The sequence below is a fragment of the Orbicella franksi genome, chromosome 11, assembly GCF_964199315.1.
Source record: "Orbicella franksi chromosome 11, jaOrbFran1.1, whole genome shotgun sequence".
Taxonomy (NCBI): domain Eukaryota; kingdom Metazoa; phylum Cnidaria; class Anthozoa; order Scleractinia; family Merulinidae; genus Orbicella; species Orbicella franksi.
Window position 1 is genome coordinate 8,283,481 of NC_138155.1, and position 19,716 is coordinate 8,303,196.

The 19,716-nt window shown below is 37.5% G+C and overlaps 1 protein-coding gene and 1 pseudogene across 5 annotated transcripts in view; both read left to right on the forward strand.

Annotated features, from left to right (window-relative positions):
* LOC145502269 (uncharacterized) overlaps positions 1 to 10,640 on the forward strand; it is a 28,928-nt pseudogene extending 18,288 nt beyond the window's left edge. The window contains exons 4-11 of the transcript XR_014051301.1: positions 2,539 to 2,662; positions 3,231 to 3,315; positions 4,709 to 5,129; positions 5,452 to 5,693; positions 5,949 to 6,098; positions 6,783 to 6,962; positions 8,405 to 8,558; positions 9,262 to 10,640. The product of XR_014051301.1 is annotated as an uncharacterized LOC145502269 (transcript). The remainder of the gene's footprint in view (positions 1 to 2,538; positions 2,663 to 3,230; positions 3,316 to 4,708; positions 5,130 to 5,451; positions 5,694 to 5,948; positions 6,099 to 6,782; positions 6,963 to 8,404; positions 8,559 to 9,261) is intronic.
* Positions 10,641 to 12,495: 1,855 nt separating this feature from the next.
* On the forward strand, positions 12,496 to 18,116 carry LOC145502452 (uncharacterized). 4 transcript variants are annotated; one of them, XM_081481781.1, is made up of 4 exons: positions 12,496 to 16,177; positions 16,795 to 16,935; positions 17,498 to 17,623; positions 17,946 to 18,116. In XM_081481781.1, exons 2-4 carry the CDS (start codon positions 16,802 to 16,804, stop codon positions 18,112 to 18,114), a joined length of 429 nt encoding a protein of 142 aa, XP_081337907.1. In that variant the 5' UTR covers positions 12,496 to 16,177; positions 16,795 to 16,801; the 3' UTR covers positions 18,115 to 18,116. The 4 variants fall into 4 exon arrangements, with proteins under 4 accessions (XP_081337907.1, XP_081337908.1, XP_081337905.1 ...); XM_081481782.1 differs by having other exon boundaries at positions 12,496 to 13,604; XM_081481779.1 differs by lacking the exon at positions 12,496 to 16,177 and adding an exon at positions 16,317 to 16,349.
* Positions 18,117 to 19,716: the final 1,600 nt, after the last annotated feature.

The window sequence follows — 19,716 nt, forward strand, 5'->3', positions numbered from 1 at the left end:
AAGTTTGGGAGAACGAAAAATCCTGTGGGAGCAGAAGCCGCAGGCGAATGTTTCTACAGCTTTTTTTGAGCTCCCCCAAACTTTCACGAGTGTTTCTATAACTCGAGAACACAGCGACGAAAATAATAATAATAATAATAATAATAATAATAATAATAATAAACACTTGTTTACTTTGATCATCATAGTGTAAATTATCTTTGCTCGCGCCATCATTACGTTAACAGCTCGTGCTAGTCCTGTGCTTCTATTGATCTTTAGTGGAATTCTACTAGTGTACTAATGTAAATGCTGAAATCTGATTGGCTAAGCTACTCGTATACTATCAGCCATTAGTATAAATCTACTAGCGTTCCATCACGATTGCCGTTCTCTGATTGGCTACGCTACTCACTATCTATTTAACAAATAGATTCCATAATGCCGTGCGTCTGTTCAGTAATAGATCAGAGATGACGTCAAAATGTGGTAAGAACAAAAAAAGTGGCTCACGAGGTGATAGCCGAGTGTGTCACTGATGTTCTTACCACATTTTGACGTCTCTGTGATCTATTACTGAACAGACGCACGGCAACATGGAATCTATTTGTTTTACATAATAAAGAAACAAACTACTACAGAAAAAGCTTTTTTTTTTTAATTTCAAAATCTTTCAACATAACTCATTGGTTGCTATGCGTAACAAATAATCGTGATTGGTCCAGTCACACTTGAATCGACCGATCGCTTATCGTTGAGTGAAATTGAAAAGTTACAGCGAAAGCAGAATTGAACTGCGAAATCTACAAAATCTTAAAGAAGATGCTGGAAAAGTCAAGTCAGCTTTTGTCGTGAGAGCAGCCCTGTTAGCCGGAAAGCTTGGCCGTTTTCTTGAATATTGCAGGAGTTGAAAAAATACGCTCGGAAAACTTGCGGTTTCGGTCGACACTGGAGGCCGTTCGATTCGAGTTTTGAATGAAAGGAGCGTTTGTGACGGTGGAAGTTTGTGTCCTTTGTGGTTGGAGATTCTCAAATCAGTTTGATATATTGTCGGAGATACCTTATAGCTACAATACAGTTGGCCGTGAGCTGTAGCGAGCGATACTTTATTCTCTGCTGTGCCCTGAAACGGACTAGAAAATTCGCGTCGGAAAGCAAGGTTATGTGTTTATTTTAAGCTTAACTAATTTTAGAAAGCAATGTTTTGATGTTTCATTCCTGACATCAATCTGTGTCAACAATTATTTTAAGAATTGTTTAAATAAATTGATGTCATAAACATTTTGTTTGTTGGACTTGTTATATTCGAGACAAAACAATGGTTTCTTACCTTAAAGTTAACTGACGACAAATTTTGCGTTTGGTTGATCCTCGCTCGACTGCCGACTGAGACTGCTCGAGTATTTTTTCTGAGTCATTTTCTTAAAAAGGAAACGGCTTTTTTTCTCTTCCTGCTTCTCGTACCTCTTCAATGCCTCGACTTTGGATCTTATCTTTCTCTTTGTCACATAAAATATTAAATAAATTCTCAAAACTTTCCGCCATTTTAAAGCACAGAGGGGAAAAACTTTAAAATGATGACGTCAATTGTGCGTCTGTCCTCTAATAGATTATAGGCGAGAACCAATCAAAGCGTGAGAATAATTTGGGTTATTATATAATCTGTGATAGATAGTGAGTGCCGTAGCAGTGTGCCCTCGTGAACAAAATGACTTCCGCTTCTTGGCGTTTTTGAAGGGTCTGTGTAGAGGAGGTAACTAGAATTTTGAACGATTAGCAGATTTATATTAAAACAATTAGATCATTCGCTCTCGATTTCTGTGCGTGATAGAAATCTCGAGCTCATAATCTAATTGTTTATTAGAGTGCAGTGGCTGTCGGTCGTTCATGAAATGCGACGTTTTCATCGTTTTTCTGAAGTTTTAGAAGAAAGTTTAGACGTAAATTGATAAGTAAATTCCTGAAAAGACTGACAGACGTACATAAACGGTTTCTTGACTTTAAAAACTTGAAATTATTGAAAAACGGGTGCGCGCGTGTAATCAACTGCAAATATCCCAAGGACAATTCAAAAAGTGCAATTTTGTTAAAGCGTAAAGTTCAATAATACGTCAAAAGATAATTGAAAACCATTATTTGCGTTAATTTCAGTTAAAATTCTACTAAAACAATTAGATTTTTCGCTCGAGATTTCTGTGAGTTGATAGTTAATTCGGCTTTCGGCTTCATAAACTATCACCTCATAGCAATCCCCAGCTCTAAACAGTTAGCGCGCGTAATTTCTTAGGGCTGTTTTCTAATTTTGCATAGGCGAATTATGGGTATGTCAATACCTCCTAGGCCCCCTACCCCATAAACTTCTTATTCAAGGTTTTGTTTTATGAACAGTCTGTCATTCAAAGCTTTGAATTATTGTCCGCAAACGTTCCCAAGAGGTACAAGATACAGTTGTATCGTCACGATCACGCTGAGCGTGAATTTCTGCACTCCCTGTTTGTCGCGCCTGTTATGACTTGCTATTATTTTTTAAATAATTTTGCTTTTATTATTTTATCACAGAGACAAGAAAAACAGCGAGGTCTAATCAAATTAAAAGGGCATCAGGCACCGTCGCAGGATTCCTAACCCTTATTGTTATTATTATTGCTCTGATTGTTATGGTTTTCGTGCGGAATCGCTATCTGTAAGTTCTTCTTCCATATGAACAATATATAATAGCAAAGCAAAAATTAGCTTGACCTAGAGCTTAGCAAAGAAGAACATAACATAGCATGCCATAGCAGAAATTAGCTTAGCGCACGCTTAACAGCATAAAACGTAGCATCACCTTAACATAACGTACTATGGCATAGCGCAGCATCGGTATAGCACAGCGTAGCGTAGTAAAGCATAGCAAAACATGGCACAGAATAGCGTAGCATAATGGAAATACAATGGAAGACAGCAAAGCAGAGTGGGGAAGCGGAATAGTGACGAGATTTTGATTTAAAACGTCTTACTAGACTTGCTGTTAGTTTAGTAATTTGCCAAACTTGCTTGGAAATGTACTTGGAAAATGTCCATTGAGGTCTTCTGTACGGCCGATGACGTGGGTTATTCCGTACTGTCAAGATTCATGACGTTTACTTTATTAGTATGTCTCTTTCACTTGGTTAATTAATAAAATATAGATAACGGCTTATTTCCAATCCGGTTCGTGTATTCAAGTATTCGTTTTCTCACTAGGTGTACTTGATATATTACTTTTGCAGCCGTGATAAAAGAATGACATCCGATCCAGTTTTTTCTTCAAGGTCTCCTCTTCTCTCCCTTAAAATGAGTGAAACCTTGGTTCAGGTAGGTTAAGTATCAAATATCCTTGACCTTCGTCTTCTTGTAGAAAATGTACCATGCAAAATAATAATAATAATAATAATGATAATGATAATGATAATGATAATGATAATGATAATGATAATGATAATGATAATGATAATGATAATGATAATGATAATGATAATGATAATGATAATGATAATGATAATGATAATGATAATGATAATGATAATGATAATGATAATGATAATGATAATGATAATGATAATGATAATGATAATGATAATGATAATGATAATGATAATGATAATGATAATGATAATGATAATGATAATGATAATGATAATGATAATGATAATGATAATGATAATGATAATGATAATGATAATGATAATGATAATGATAATGATAATGATAATGATAATGATAATGATAATGATAATGATAATGGTAATAATAAAAAGCTCAACCTTGACCGTCGTCTGGTTTCAGAGCGAAATCACGGGCATTCTTAGAGCGAAATCCATTTACACCCGCTTTCAGTGTTACATGCATAGGCGACATCTTTCGATTATTTCTCGACATTCCATCTTTCGACATGCTATGTAAACGGCTAAAAGATCGTTTATCTGTGAAACTGGCAATTTTTCCGATTATTAGCGGAACAAATGACAAGTATATGATAGTTACTGAGCTCAAATGAATGAAGAAGATTGTGGACTACCGATTTACGGGATAATTCAAACGATATTAGCGTAGTCAATCGGCTCTCAATAGTGACTTCAGGTAGAATATGACCGCTACCGCTCAGTTAATATTTGAAAGATGTGAACATTCAAAACAGTCGATTTACCTCTCACAGAATGACTTCTTGCTACACATAGCCTTAGTATGATGTAAAATAAATCCATCTTTCATAACTAAAAGTCGAGTTTGACCCTAAAGAAGTCAGTTGTGCTTACATTTTTGAGGTAGGCCATGTCGAAAGATAGTTGCTATGCACGTAACACTGAAAGCGGGTGTAAAGTGGCTTTCTTGTCTGAGTGATCAAACGTAACCAGCACGTTTACGTGTTTTATTCCGTTTCAAAGTGTAAAACTACCCCAGAATGGTAGTCTAGTGAGGTATCGAAACACCAACCATGTATAAATTAATAAACCAACAAATGAAAAGGTAAGTATGGTTCAAATTGGGAAATAATGAGACGGACTATAAACCACAGAGCTTGCAGTAGAGTGCGATATAGACAACACCGTTGTAGAACGTATGATATCATTTGTGTGCACGAGAAAAGAATACATTAATATATCTACCAGCTATAAGGCCTAAACACCCTTATCAGCCTTCGCATGGCTTGAACATGACATTTTGCCCAAAGTTAGTTAGGAGGTTACTTTTTTCTTTATTTTCTCAGATAGAAAATGATGCGGGTCAGGATTCACCAAGCTGCAAAAACGAAACTCTGCACAGTCACCTTCCCACGTCAGTTCCCAAATACATTACAAAATTAGAGGCCACATTCACTAGTACTGGTGGAGAGTTGAGTGCACCATTGGACTCAAACGTACGCATAATCGTTCCTAGAGGTGCGATTCCCGCTGGAATAAACCAACAGGTCTTCTTTGGAGTGTTCTCAGACGACACACCATTGTTACAGGGTTTCCCGGAAGCACCCGATAAGACTCTTATTTCTCCCGTGGTTGAATGCGGGCCTCATGACATCCAGCTGTCAAAGCCAGTCGAAATTATCGTTCCGCATTGCCTCTGCTTAAGGGAAGCTAAAAAGGAAGCGATAACTGTCTACAGATGTGGCAATTTGGCTGCTGAATTCGAAGGTAATGGTAGTTTGTTTTTTTGTTTTTTCCCCGGGGGTCTTCGTTTCTTAATTAGACACGAGAAGTGATACCTCTCACAAAGAGAATAACCTCCCTTGATACCAAACGCAGACCTAGAGATTACTTGCACAGGGAAAGGCATAGGTGTAGACATAAGTATAAACATGGGGGCATAAAAGTTTTAAGTTATGAGTTATGTTTAGGCACCATACAACGACATAGGCATTGTTATAGGGATTAGGCGTGGGCACAGCCACATTACCATGGCTTGTAGTTGATCGTTGTTAACAGGAAATCATAGTCCATCTAATGTTTGTACCAGGTCGATTAAGCTGGGAGAGAGTGCCTAGTAAATCGGAGAAAAACAGTCAGTGCAAGTCTTGGTTTACAGTGGGAAAAGACTGTGTTCGCATAAAAACCGAGACTTTTTCACTCTGGAGCATATTTGCTTGTGGCGGGCCAAGGAGAAAGAGAGCGACAGTTTTTTCCAGCTGACCGGACCCCAAAAGCGACCTTATCTACTTACGATTCTACGTGTACAGTGATAACGAGGATTCTAAGAAGGTAAGAGATCGATTGAACGATAGGCATAACATAAGATAGGGTGAATAGATGGGTGGATAGATAGATGGATGGATGGATGGATGGATTAGTCGGCTCTGAACAAAGATAGTAAATGACAAGAGCATAAAAAGGTAATACTCTAGAAAGAATTGCAGATCTTATTTGTACAAGATGTTTTTTGTAGGACATTCAATGGCTTTACTTATTTGGTATCGTACTTAAATATCTTTTTCATTTACTTATTCTTTTCACAAGCGCGTGGAGTTGAAAGATAGAGAACGGTTTCCTGACTCGAGGGTAGCCAGAGAGCAGCCCTTTAGAATGTACAGTGACAGCAAAGTGATCACAGTAAAACTCACTAAGCTTGAAGAAGGATGGGAATTTGACAAGACCAACGATACGCAGGTAATTTACTATGTCTTTTAATCCAAAACGTGATCATGTTAAGACTCACAGTCGATGTGGTATTTATCTGGAGGATTCCTTGGCCTCACACGTGGGCAATTAAGTCGGCCCACAACAATAGAATAGTAGCCACTTTAATTTACGACCACGTGATCATCAGTTCATCTGGGTTAGTATTTTTGTTTTTTTTGCTAAAACAGCCCATGTTAACACTGCGAACAACTGGCAAAGATGGCAAAAAAAATTTTCTTATGGTTCCTTTTGGTTTTACTCGTTGTTAATCAGCTTCTAGTACCAAAGGCGTTGTGTCACGAATTTTACATATTACCTTTGTCTTAATGCATACACTGTTTATTGGCTGGAAAAAGGGAAGTAAGTTGGTGTAACGGTGGCCAAATCTTTCGGCTTTTGCGTTTCTTTGACACCTTTTAATACACGTTCCATTCAATTGCAATCGAGGGAATACTGGGCTCCTGGCTCTCTTCTTAACTCAATTGTCCCATAACAAATCTCCCGTGGAGTTTAAAGCCCCTAACAGCCGCGAAAAACAGCAAAAGCCATTGATTTGTTCGTCTCTTTGATATCGACTTCCTCTCAATTTTTAACATCAGCCAAATTGATACCTTCCTTTAATCTAAAAACGTTGTTATTACTCAGCAGCTGGTTATATCTTATCGTTTGTAGATATACCAATACGAGAAAGGCAGTGGGAATGGATTTCGCTCTAACAATGCCTGCGATTTTGCTGTGAAACCAGAGGATGGTCGAGATGTAAACGGGTTTTCTTGTATGGTGGAGTTTCAACAGGAGGGCTACAACCAAGAATACTCAATCTACCTGAATCCAGGGTTTACGCCTTTGAAGGTAGAGGAAATTACCTGCTACAGTAGAGGAAGCCAGCTTTCACCCTCGGATGTACAAGGGGGAAGGGAGGGAAGTGGATGCCACCTTCATAAAGTTTTCCGAAGTTTTGTGAAGATGATGTACTCTAAGGGGCTCAAACTTTCAGTAGCTGCATGATCAATAATTATCTCCTTCGTGGAAATATTGATATGTCAATTGTGTGTCCATCATTTTATACGTTGTCGTCGCAACCGCAAATTTCATGTAGATTTGGCCAGAAATCAACTTTTTGGACATATTAATGTATTTTATTTTCAGTTTTCTTCATCAAATTCTAGAAATTCACCAATTTTACATTTCATAAACATTCCGATTCTTAATTTTGTATTAATTTCCGTTATTTAGTGACTTTTAAAGAAAATAGTAAAATCCAAGATAATGGATCTAAGAATGGGGTCAAATAACGTCATATAACGTCACAACCAACAAAAATGGTATCATTTTGTAGAGCAAGCTCGGGGCTATCTAATCAATGTAAATTTATTTCGCTTTACCCTAAGAGAATGAGAATCCTAGGGGGATTCCATCTACCCCCTTTCCTTGTACCACGGTGGGGGGATGAGTTAGCTTGGGCCTTCGAGAGTCAATTTGACCGATTCGATTCGATTCGATTCGGTTATATTGTGATTCGTGAAACAGGGGCATGATGACAGAAAGTGTAACTCTATGTTTCCAAAATGGTTAGATTGGTCATTTTGAACCATGAAGTTGGGAAATCGTTACTGTCAAAGCCAACTCGAAAACACCGGGTTATTTTGGTCTATACTACATCTTTTATAAGCAGGGTGGGAGGAAGGGAAAATCCGGCCCCTAACTAACTTTAGTAATAGATTAGCAGTGATATTAAAAGTTAGAGAGTTTCTAGAATGCCAATTAAGCAACACGGGGTGATCACTTCATGTTGACAAGCAGCCGCTATCTTGGATTCGCGATTTGGGAAGTTCCTGCTTTTTTAACATGATAAAGAGAAAGAAATCACATCACCAAAGATGACTCAAATCAAATACAAATCAACTAAGCAAATTAAGCAATGCTAAAACGTCTTTAAAATACAAAAATATAACTCAAACGTTAACGTAAAAATATGGCAATAAAAGATCAAAAGTAAGAAAATAAATAAACAGGCCTGTCAAAAAAGGATGCTATGGAAACATCAAGCTAATTCCCATTCCACACCGGCTTGTTTGAAAACAAACTTCAGATAAAGTTCAAAAACTTTCGCAAATTCAGTATACTTGAATAAAAATGGTAAAGCCGAAATTTGAGACAACTTCAGCAGGTAGCGCAGGCTGGCGTTTCATGTAATATTGTTTCCGGAGAAGTGCTAAACAACTCTTCCTACTCTACGAAGGTGATTGGTATTATATTCTAACTTGGCATTATTTTTATGCTTGTTTTTATAGCGGCAGAGTATCCGGCGAAAGTCCGCAGCAGGGGGCCTAAGCGTCACTGCTTCTAGAAACACCCATGCGATAGCTGGATGCTCCACCTGGACAGGGCCCGAAGAGGAGGATGACGACTGTGACAGTCACAATCAGGAAGGACGATCATCACCAGGTTTTTAACAAGGGTTTAATTGTCATCATAATGAAAATGGGTTATCGAATAGCACCTATAGAGAATCGGAAAACATATCTCATTCTTTTGATATATCCCGAGCCCTTTGGCAAGGAATCCCAGTTAAAAGAGCTTTGAGAAAATGCAAGTATAGTGATGTTGTTTCCTAACAAATAGAGTAAAAAAACAAACAAACAAACAAACAAACAAGTGACATGAGCGAACTTCCAAGCAAAAACGCATGAAAAAGAAAATGAGAGGAAACGAAACGAGACGAGACAAGATCTACAAGACTAGAGGAGACATGAGGAGTTACGAACGAACTTGGACAATCACTGTTACATCAGCTAGATCACCGAGACGCTAACGATAATTAAAACAGCTTTCTATATAATTATAATTTGTTCGCAAAATCATTTGCATACCAGTCTTTATAAAACATTGGTGATGTGACTGCTGTTTAGTTTTTGTTGTTGTAGTTCCATTTGTCTGAGATGAGCGCGTAGAAAAAAAAAAAAAAAGGAAAGAAAAGGAAATTCACGAGTAAAAGATTTCAGACATATGCCTTTTTCTAGGTCATACCGCCGAGTGGCAATGCATTGAAATGTTACAAGAGAGGAACTGATACACTAGCCGCTTTTACAGGCTGATCCAAGATGTAGTGAGCATGACATATTAATAGTTGATTATTATGTTTTTTTAGATTCTCCGAGAGAAAATGGACACGTTCAATGTGACCACTTTTTCACATCACTGGGCCTAAGCGATGACAAGCCGGTAACAGAAAACCTTCTCTGTGGTATTAGCCCCTACGTTGGAGTCAAGTGGAAGCTCGTTCTTCGAAAACTGTCCATCGAAGAGGCGATCATAAGAAATTTGGATGAAGACTACAAGAACGCTTCGGTTGATGAAAAGTGTTACCAGGGGCTTTTAGAGTGGAAGGACAGTCAAGGCCCTCAGGGAGCAACGATTAAAACTGTGTGTGACGCCCTGCGTCTCGTGGGTTGCCCAGAGGCGATTTTTGCATTGCAGAGAGAAATAGAATAGAACTTAGAATCATTGGACGGGGAACATGTTTCATAGTTTCGAAAAGTCCGTGTTCAGTTGTTTGGTAACCGGCCCTGTGAATCTGCCTGACAACCCTTTCATCTCTGAAGGTGCAGATTAGGCCTTGCGTTCACATTTAACCGGCCAATGAACAACTCCCGCTACGAGACGGGCCTGTAGAAAATCATGGTAGCTGTATTCATCATCTCGGACTGGATATTAGCTTTCATGAATACAAATTTCATGATTCCTCGCGAGCAACTCTCATAGAGGGAATTGGTCCATTCTATTGCAATTGTTGGGTGTGTGGCTGGGAAATTTTATCAGGGAACTTGTTGTGATAGTAAATTAAAGTAACGTTTTTTCTTAGCAAAATGGAAAGGTTATAAATTTGCTCGCAACTAGAAAGTTGTCATAGAAACGCCAATTTGTTAGTTACGTTAGTCCTTGTCCAAATGCCGTGTTCTGAAAGAATTATGACAAATTAGCCCTTTCTGATCCTCCGTTTCTGTAGTCAAGGAATTTCGTTTACGCAAGTGTGCAGGAAAACAATCATTATAAAATGCTTTATCGTACAGCCGCAACTGTTTGGCCGCTACCAGCCTAGGCCTTGTATATTCTACCGAGAACTTTGAACTAAGACATTTTTTTTTTTTTTTTATTTATTTATTTTTTTAAGGAAAGACATGGCAGCATGATATTTTTACTGGAAATGTCTTTCAGTTCCGCCCAAAAAACTTTAAACTGTGTGTAACTCGATAACGGAAGCCGTAATCTCGATTTCACACATGTGGCTGAAACGATCGATACCTGAAGAAAAATGTAGCGCGAGAAAAGATGTTTGTACAATTTCCTTTGAGAAAACTTCGCAGTTAGCGGTAAGGAGAAAAAAAACCTTCTTATTACGGCTAAACCTTCTTGAATAGGGACGATGTATTTATACAAGTAATCGCCGTCAGCTGTCAACTGGCCTAATACAGACGTTATATGGATCTATCAATTTTGTAGTAAACCTTAGATATATATATATATATATATATATATATATATATATATATAAAGTTAAGATGCTTCGAGCCAACAGGGATGCCACGCGCCAGAAGGATCCAAAAGGATTCGTAGTCCAAACCTCGAGTAATGAAATTTGTAGGCAATTGTGGAAAACGAGGACGGACAACTTCGAGCGAAAAAAATATATATATACAGTAAAAAATCTAAGAAATCTAAAAAAAAGTTTAAAAATTTAATAAAAATAAACGTTTCGGTCAAAGACCTTCATCAGTTGCAGTGCAAGTGAATAATAAATTACAATAACCTTAAATAAGTTTACAGTATAAAAAATGACATCATATTACAAAGATGATTACATAACAGGGCGTGGTAACACATGAAAACGAAAAAATTAACCAATGATAAACAATCGGTGATTACTAAGCGAGATACTATGACAATGCGGTACAAAACTCAAAAGACACAAACTAAATAAGAATAAATAATCGAATATAATACAAATAAGATTAATATCAAGAAAGTAACGCGATTCGTCGAGTCAGCCGAAAGTGTGAAGGGACCCGCGTGTAAAATATTCAATGTTCAAAAAAGGCGGTCCCAAAATCCCCAAACAAAGCCCTGAAACTATGCTGCGGCAAGGCACAACAGGCGCCCTAAACAGGGCCCTTAAACAACAATAATGTAATAAATTCCCCGATGGGGGCCCCTGAGAAAACCTAGCGCTAACAAAGCTTTGTTAGCGCTAGGTTTTCTCAGGAGCCCCCATCGGGGAATTTATTACATTATTGTTGTTTAAGGGCCCTGTTTAGGGCGCCTGTTGTGCCTTGCCGCAGCATAGTTTCAAGGGCTTTGTTTGGGGATTTTGGGACCGCCTTTTTTGAACATTGAATATTTTACACGCGGGTCCCTTCACACTTTCGGCTGACTCGACGAATCGCGTTACTTTCTTGATATTAATCTTATTTGTATTATATTCGATTATTTATTCTTATTTAGTTTGTGTCTTTTGAGTTTTGTACCGCATTGTCATAGTATCTCGCTTAGTAATCACCGATTGTTTATCATTGGTTAATTTTTTCGTTTTCATGTGTTACCACGCCCTGTTATGTAATCATCTTTGTAATATGATGTCATTTTTTATACTGTAAACTTATTTAAGGTTATTGTAATTTATTACTCACTTGCACTGCAACTGATGAAGGTCTTTGACCGAAACGTTTATTTTTATTAAATTTTTAAACTTTTTTTTAGATTTCTTAGATTTTTTACTGTATATATATATTTTTTTCGCTCGAAGTTGTCCGTCCTCGTTTTCCACAATTGCCTATATATATATATATATATATATATATATATATATATATATATATATATATATAAACGTTTGATAAAGCAAGGACGGACAACTTCTGACGGTAAAAAAAGTTAAAAAGTTAAAAATATAATAATATAACTTTTTTTACCGTCAGAAGTTGTCCGTCCTTGCTTTATCAAACGTTTTTAAATTCATTTTTGCGGTGAGGTTTGGACTGTGAATCTTCATTGATCCTCCTGACGCAGTGGCATTCTTTGTTGGCTTGAGGCATTTTATAACCGTTTATATATATATATATATATATATATATTAGAAACAGCTCTCATATTAACAGAACACACATATTTTTTCGTTGATTGTTAAATATGAGCCAGTGATTTTCACTTATGTAACTACCATTTTGTATTGAATTTTGTATAAATTTTGAGTTATAATTAAATTTTGAGGAACTAATTTAAGGCCCATTATACAAAGAGCTCTTGGTTAAAGATATTTCTTGTAGATTGTTGAGTAGTTGTCACTCTCTCACTTGTGCTGTATTATTTATCAAGACAGGAAGGGGGGGGGGCTGTAGTGGGTAGCCTAGTGACCCATAAGACGGATAATTATCATGGTTTCCATAGCATATAGCAACTAGGTGTATTTCCACTCCTCTCAGGATGGGATGCTAGTCCATAGCAGAGATAATCCCAGAATTAAGATCGCCCGTACCCATTTATAAACCTGGGTGGTGAGAGGCACTGTGAGAGCAGTGTCGTGCCCAAGAATGCAACACTTTATCCCAGGCCGGGGCTCGAACCTCGGCTGCTTGTTCCGGAGACGAGCGCACTAACTATGAGGCCTCTGGAAAGGTTAGTGGGGCGGGGAGGGGGAAGTGGGAGTAGCCATTAATAGCGGAGCTCCCGCGCGCCGAAGGCGCGCGACCAGAGCCCCATTCCTTAGAAATTTTGGTAAACCCATCAAGCCGAGAAAATTTGGTTATGACGTCACCGTACGAGCGAGCGAGCGAACGCCGTCCGTACAGACTCTGGGGGAGGGGGAGAGGAGCCTCGCGGTAGCGCAAACTGGGGAACCGAGGAATGCCATCTTTTTTTGGCGGGATTTTTAAAGAAAAGAAAACTCATTTCTATTTGCCATGTCAACAAATAATAGCGGAGGTTGATCTAACGTTTTTAAGATGGGGTTGCACTGAAGCATAAAACAGAAACAGAAAGCAAGAATTAACAGGCAAAGAAGTAGCAAAGAAGTAGCGAAGAAGATCGTGAAAGAGAGCGGGCCAGCGCTGGGGAAGGAGGTGAAACAGTACTGAACACTGCCGTTAATTATAGCGAGTCAAGGACTAGAGAAAGGGGATGAAATAACACGGAACAATGCAGTGAAGCAAAGGTAACGAGGACTATAGAAAGGAGACGAAATACCCGACGCCTGTAGAACTGTTCAATTAATTCGCGCGTCGAGATGCTGTGCAGCCGAGCAAGAAAAGTCACATGATTAAAATCAGGTGACGAACTAGAGAACTGTGTTTAGTGCAAAACAGAAAACACAGCGGAAAAAAGTGGTTGATTCGTTGATCTATCGAAAAGATTAGATCAGTTCCGTTCAGTCTTCACCACTTTTGCAGCAAGTTTCTGCCTGGAAGATTTGCACTGGCCGAAGTGAATTGCCAACTTGAGGTAAGGACGTTTGTTGTGGCGTTTGCTATGGAAATTATGAAGTTGCCTCGGCGAGATAAGCTTATTTTAAGTAGGACTCCTTTTTTAAAGTCTTCCTTATTTGAAGCCATGCTGTGAGGCATTTTGTAAATTACATAGGTTTAATTTCGCTCATAACAATAACACTTGAATGGTTTTAATTTGTGGAGGTTGTAAGTTGCATATTGTAAACAAATCAAGTTTTGTCTCGAGTTTCGTCGTCACGTTCAAAAAAAAAAAAAATCTGTATTTGTAAACACTACCGGGCGAGTTTTGAAGTTTTCTCTGTGTTAATTGGCACAACCGCTTCCTAGAGTACAAAAATTTCTTAAACCAAGATAGGTCAACAAACCATTTTAAGCCGAAGCGAACAGGATTTGCTAAATTTACTTTTGACGTACCTATGTGAATATTTACGTCTTGTGATTACAAAGTATTTCCTCGTTTTGTTAGTTCAATTTATTCGGTTTGGCGAAATGCTTGCGGGAAATTTCCACGTTAATTTGGTTGAAGACTGGTAAAGCTACCGCCGATAAAATGACAGCAAAGGTAAATTAAGCCGTCGGTAAAAATACCCACTGTGATATTCAGATCTATGCTTAAGCGTGAATAATCGTTAAACTTTAACACTGCAAGCTTAAACGAATTTTCTTCATCCTTTCTTTCATTCGGTCATCCTTCATTGAGAAGGGATTTGCTGTTTGATACTCAGATGTAATGATATGCATATTGTGTTTATATTGTAGAGTTCCTCGTTTTATTTTGTTGTTGTCCAGTTAGTTCGGTTTGGTGAAATGCTTGTAGTCGAAATGTCGAGTAGACGATTATGCATGTAAACCCTGTCGGCAAATAAAGCTCTACTTCGATTTTGATTTGCTATTTCATTTTATTAATGCCACTGCTTTTGTTTGGGGGTACATGGCCCCTATTTTCCTAATGAGATGTTATTCCCCAGTGTGGTATTTACACTTATGGAAGAGCTAAGAGCTTTACTCGGTAATGAACAGTGAAAATGACATTTACATACTTAGAAAAAATTTAGGGCGTAGAAGTCTTTGCCCTGACCATTTCTCGGTAATAAAAATAACTTTTACATATATACATTCAAAATTTAGTTGGTGAGAGTACATTCCTCGCTCCACTCTCACTCTCTGCTCTCTTCTTCAAGCTAATTTTTTGATTGACTAACTGATTAACGGAATGTCACTGACTGTTTTCTTTGTTGTGCTTTACTTTTTTGCTTGTCGAAGAAAGCTTCAGTTTCTTCCTGGCTGTTTCCTTTGTCCTGTCCAGTACCAAATCGTTTGTGATATAACTTTGTGAATTCTCTATTCTCATAAAAAAATTTTATCTCGCCAGGGTAATAGAATGCACTCTCAGAGTGTTCAGTCATCGTTTTCAGTCGCTACAGTTTTCAGGAAAAAAGCAGTGGTTTTCTTAATTTCCTTTTGCTTTGTTTTAGGACCTTTTAGCAGGCCAGTAATTGGCCCATGGGCATTATGGGAGAATAATTTTCAAGTAAAGAATTAGATTCATTTCAGTGTTAAGTATTTTTAAATTATTATAAATTGGGCATTTCATTTTTATTTTTGTCACGTGTGATGTTTTACGATTTTACTGACATATACATGTACCATGTAAATGGAAATAATGCACTAGAAAGTCAGAGCGTGCATTACATTGGCTCAAAACGCAAGCCATATATAACAAATGTATGTAAAAGATATTTTTATGACAGAGAACTGGATAGGGCAAGAACTTCTCCTTCTTTTGTAAATATATTAATTCCTCTCAGCCCTGTCAAAATGTCTCAGGAACCTTCATTTTTGCAACCTAGAGTCCATGATTTTTCACCATACCTGACACAGAAGCTCACCAAATCCTAACATATAACTAACATGGTTGTATCTCTGGCGTTTACTTTGTATTACATGATTGCATATTCTGTCATCCTGCCTACTAACTGCTAGAAACAATTTTGACAGAGCTGTTTCAACAGTTTCAGTTAAATTGATTTCCAGTTAAACAGCACTACATGTAGCAGTGTTATAATGAGTGTGAACTTTATGGAGGGTTTTAAAGCTTTATTATTTTGTTTTTATGATAACGGAAGACAACAAAATATACATGTGTATACAGTATAGCCTGATTTTTGGTGTTGGTTGTGAATTGCAATTCATATCAGTCATCCTATTACAGGTAAGGGGAAAAAGTTCAGAAAGTTCAGACCGTCTCTTCCACCAGCACACCTGCATTCTACAGGTGCAATCACTGAGTCGTTTTATATATACATATATGTATATACACACACAGAGAAATGTAAAGTTATGAACTTAACATTAAAATCTGACATTTGAATGCCTCCTTTGCTAAAGTTAGTCACCATTTAATTGACACTCCCTGTGAATTCATAGAGAATTATCGCCTAATGTGGAAGTCCTGTCTTCGAGTGAGGGAAAATGACACTGCAAAAAGTTACAAAAAAAGTTACAATGAACGTAAAAAGAATTGTGAAGGTCGATCATGACTTGGTGTACATTATACATCATGTTAAGGTATGTGGTGAGTGCCAAAGGCATAACATTTCATGCATTTGCCTTTTTAGGACAAATTATTTAACAGTGACATTTTAAAAGATGTGATCAGAAAAATAATGAGTATTGTCCAGGCAGTACCAGTTTATGGACGGCATAAGCAGACAGTAAGAGGTGCAGTAAGCATTACCAGGTAATTAAGTCAGTTTTATGCTTATGACTTCTTGTACTTGGATTTTGTGTCATTTCGTCACAAGAATAGGTAATGAAAGATGCATTAGTTGACGCAATTTATTTTCAAAGGCAAACTTAAAAGTCTGCCTATGGTGGATACCGGTTGTGTGTAGAGTGAATGTAAAGCAAACACACTGTTAAAGATGTACGTACATGTTAATATTGAATCATCTGAAATTTCAGCGAGTTTGAAAATATATTATATCTATGACAGTTCTGAGGTGAGGGCTGTTACATGTACATGTAAATGGCTCATGCTCGATTTTTCACTTGTTATGATTTAGCTGCCAATATGTTCTGTAAATTAATTTTCATAGTCATCTGTTGGTGTGCTTCGATATACACCAATATTTAACCAAATAATGTACAGTGTAAATTAATTAACCAAATTATGTTGTTTTCAGTTGACCAATGCTACTACATGTACATTGTAATGTGATGTTGAAGCGCACAAATTTACAAACATGCCCGGTGTCAACTTGTCAAATGTATGAACTTGCCAGCCAGTCTAGATTACAAAACTTTCTGAAAGTTGGCCTTACCAGGTAGGATATTTCTTAAAGCATATTTTGTAATTAATGATTTCTCAGACATTGTTTTCTTCAAGAAAAGATTAATACCCCACATGGAGGTTTTTTTCTTTAAGAGCTCCCTCCTCCTGTTACTTTGGAATTTCTAATAACTGGCCATGAATGGGTGTTGGGTGTGAATATCTTCTGGAACTGCACACTCAGATTAATTCAGCAAGAACATCAGTATTTATCCTGACAAAGTCTGATTTTCAGTTATATGTACAACCAAACAGCCTGGATGGCCCTTTGATTGGGACTGTGCACATTGTTGTACTGCAATGTTCCAGTTTCTTGTTTAAAGCAAAATGCATGTGCGCTCAAAAGCAAGTCGCCAAGTTCATAACAGTTATATATGTTTGCTTTGCACCTCAGGACAGAGCCTGCCACTGTGAAAGTTTTGGTACCATCCCCCTAGCATTTGATTCACTACTGTAGACACTCAGTAAACAACTAGCAATGAAGTACACTGTATATCAATGAAAGGAATGTCATCTGTTGGTTGTAAATTATAATTGATATGTCTTTGTATGTTCAGTGGTGTTCAAGTAGCAGCTATATACAGAATGATTACATTCCTGTTCCTGTCAGTTAATATACGAACAGTGTACACATGGGCAGCCTGGATTAAAACATCAAAGATTTTCAAAGCAACCATGGCCAGGTGAGATATTTCTAAAGAAATATAAATTCAAGGTCCGTATGATTGCTTATAGGGATTGACTTTTATTGTAAACAATATCTTACTGAGTGTATTTTTCTTGTGTACTAATTGTTGTAGAACACAGAGACCACTGTCATGACAGAGATATTAATGTGTGAAAAGTTCCATAAAAAATGCACTGGGAGCAAATTAAATCATCATAGAGGCAGCTTCTGAGAGATCCCCAATATTAATGAAACATACATTGCACATACATGTAAAAGAGTTCAATAATTTATTACTTAAGATTGTAATGCTTTGTTTGGTTTCTCTATATTCACAGACAACTTGATGCCATATTAATTTCTACACTAAGTTCATTGAACAAACTGACTTGGAAGTTGAGTTCTGCAACCCATACTGTGTGTAGTGATATCATACAGCTGTGTATCACCCATAAATGTAATAAAAACCATAAATGTAATACCAACCATAAATGTAATAAAAATTAACCATAAATGTAATACTAACCATAAATGTAATAACTTTTAACCACAAATGTAATAAAACCACTAACCATAAATGTAATAAAATTTGCCCATAAATGTAACAAACTGAACAACCATAAATGTAATATGGCTTAACCATAAATGTAATAAACTGGCTATGACTTCCAAATCAAGGGGCTACAAACTTGTCATTCTCTTTGTGCACTTCTTACTTCAGGACACGGGCCTCTTGCATCAAGTTAGTATTTTAATTAACCCAGAGACCAAAACCGAAGAAGTTATAATTATGGTCTGCGAACATTAAGGAAGTACCCAAGTATGATTAGAAAGTCTATATACCAGAGCGTTTGAAGTGTTGGTGGTTGATGATATTCCATCCATTTGAAAGAGATTGAGGTTCTCTTTGAGTCAAGACGAATTCAGTCAAACATCACTTTATAAGGAATACGCCTGTTTTAATTTTTCAAACTTTCCCATATATCCACCCGGATTTGCAAACTTGTGTTCTCCGTTACCGCGTGCCCATGCTTTCCTGCTGACGTTTTTCGGTGTCAAGCAAGGTGGTAGGGTGGGGAAGGGGGAGGGAGAGTGGGTTGGATGTTCCTTATTGGAGCCAGAACAATCGACAGAGATAGGACTCTCGGAATAGAACTGCTGACTTGCAGGTTGGTTGGGTGGAGCAGGTGATCCAAGTTCTATACTTTTGTATTACTGAAATGTTTTTTAAACAGAGAAAATATGCTAGACATCCCTTGAGGCACATGGGAAATACAAGGGTAAAATACTAAACGACATTCTATAGAACAAAACTCGGTTTATTACAACGTCACCACAATAGCGGCAACTAATTATTAAAGATATTGTGTAAAGAGTCAGGTTTGCATTGTCGTTATACCTGTTATTGCTGATTGCGAATATATAAAATAACCTTAACATCTGTGGAAAACAGTCTTTTACATTTCCTAAAAAACCTAGTGCTTTCGTTCGATGTCCTGGAAAGTACAAGGCAAGTAGCTTTCAATAGCTACTTCTTTCCTTTTTTTTCCTACTTCTTTCCTTAATTCCAAAAGATGGCTGTTACATACATCCATGTTGCAACGCCAGTGAAAAGAACATTTATCCAAGCATTTATCCACTGAGAACTGTTTATGATTTCTTTTAACGCCAACACAAGTCCGCTACCTCTTCCATACTGCTTAAGAATCTGTCTCATGCTATGGAGACCAGGGTACATGTCTCTGTTAGCGCTTATTTTCGGTAGTCTTCTAATGTATCGAGAAACTAATCTTTTGAATTTGGTTGATGTGTGGCTTAGGGCATCATATGTATTAACAATTGTTCGATTATGTCCTGTCAAGGATAGGTTTACTATCATATCAAGGATCTCCTCTGGCAGCGATTCCAGTTTAACTTCCTCCGCAACTTCTTCGCCTTGTTTTTCTTCTTCTTGTTGTTCTTCTTGCTGTTGTACTAGTTTTTCTTGTTGTTGTTTTTGTGCTTCTTCTTGTTGTTCTGTTTCTTCGTCGCTTTCTTGATTAACTCCATTATTAGCGACCAAGCAGACATAGTGTATACCTTCATCCTCTGAAAAATGGCCCAGGAAAA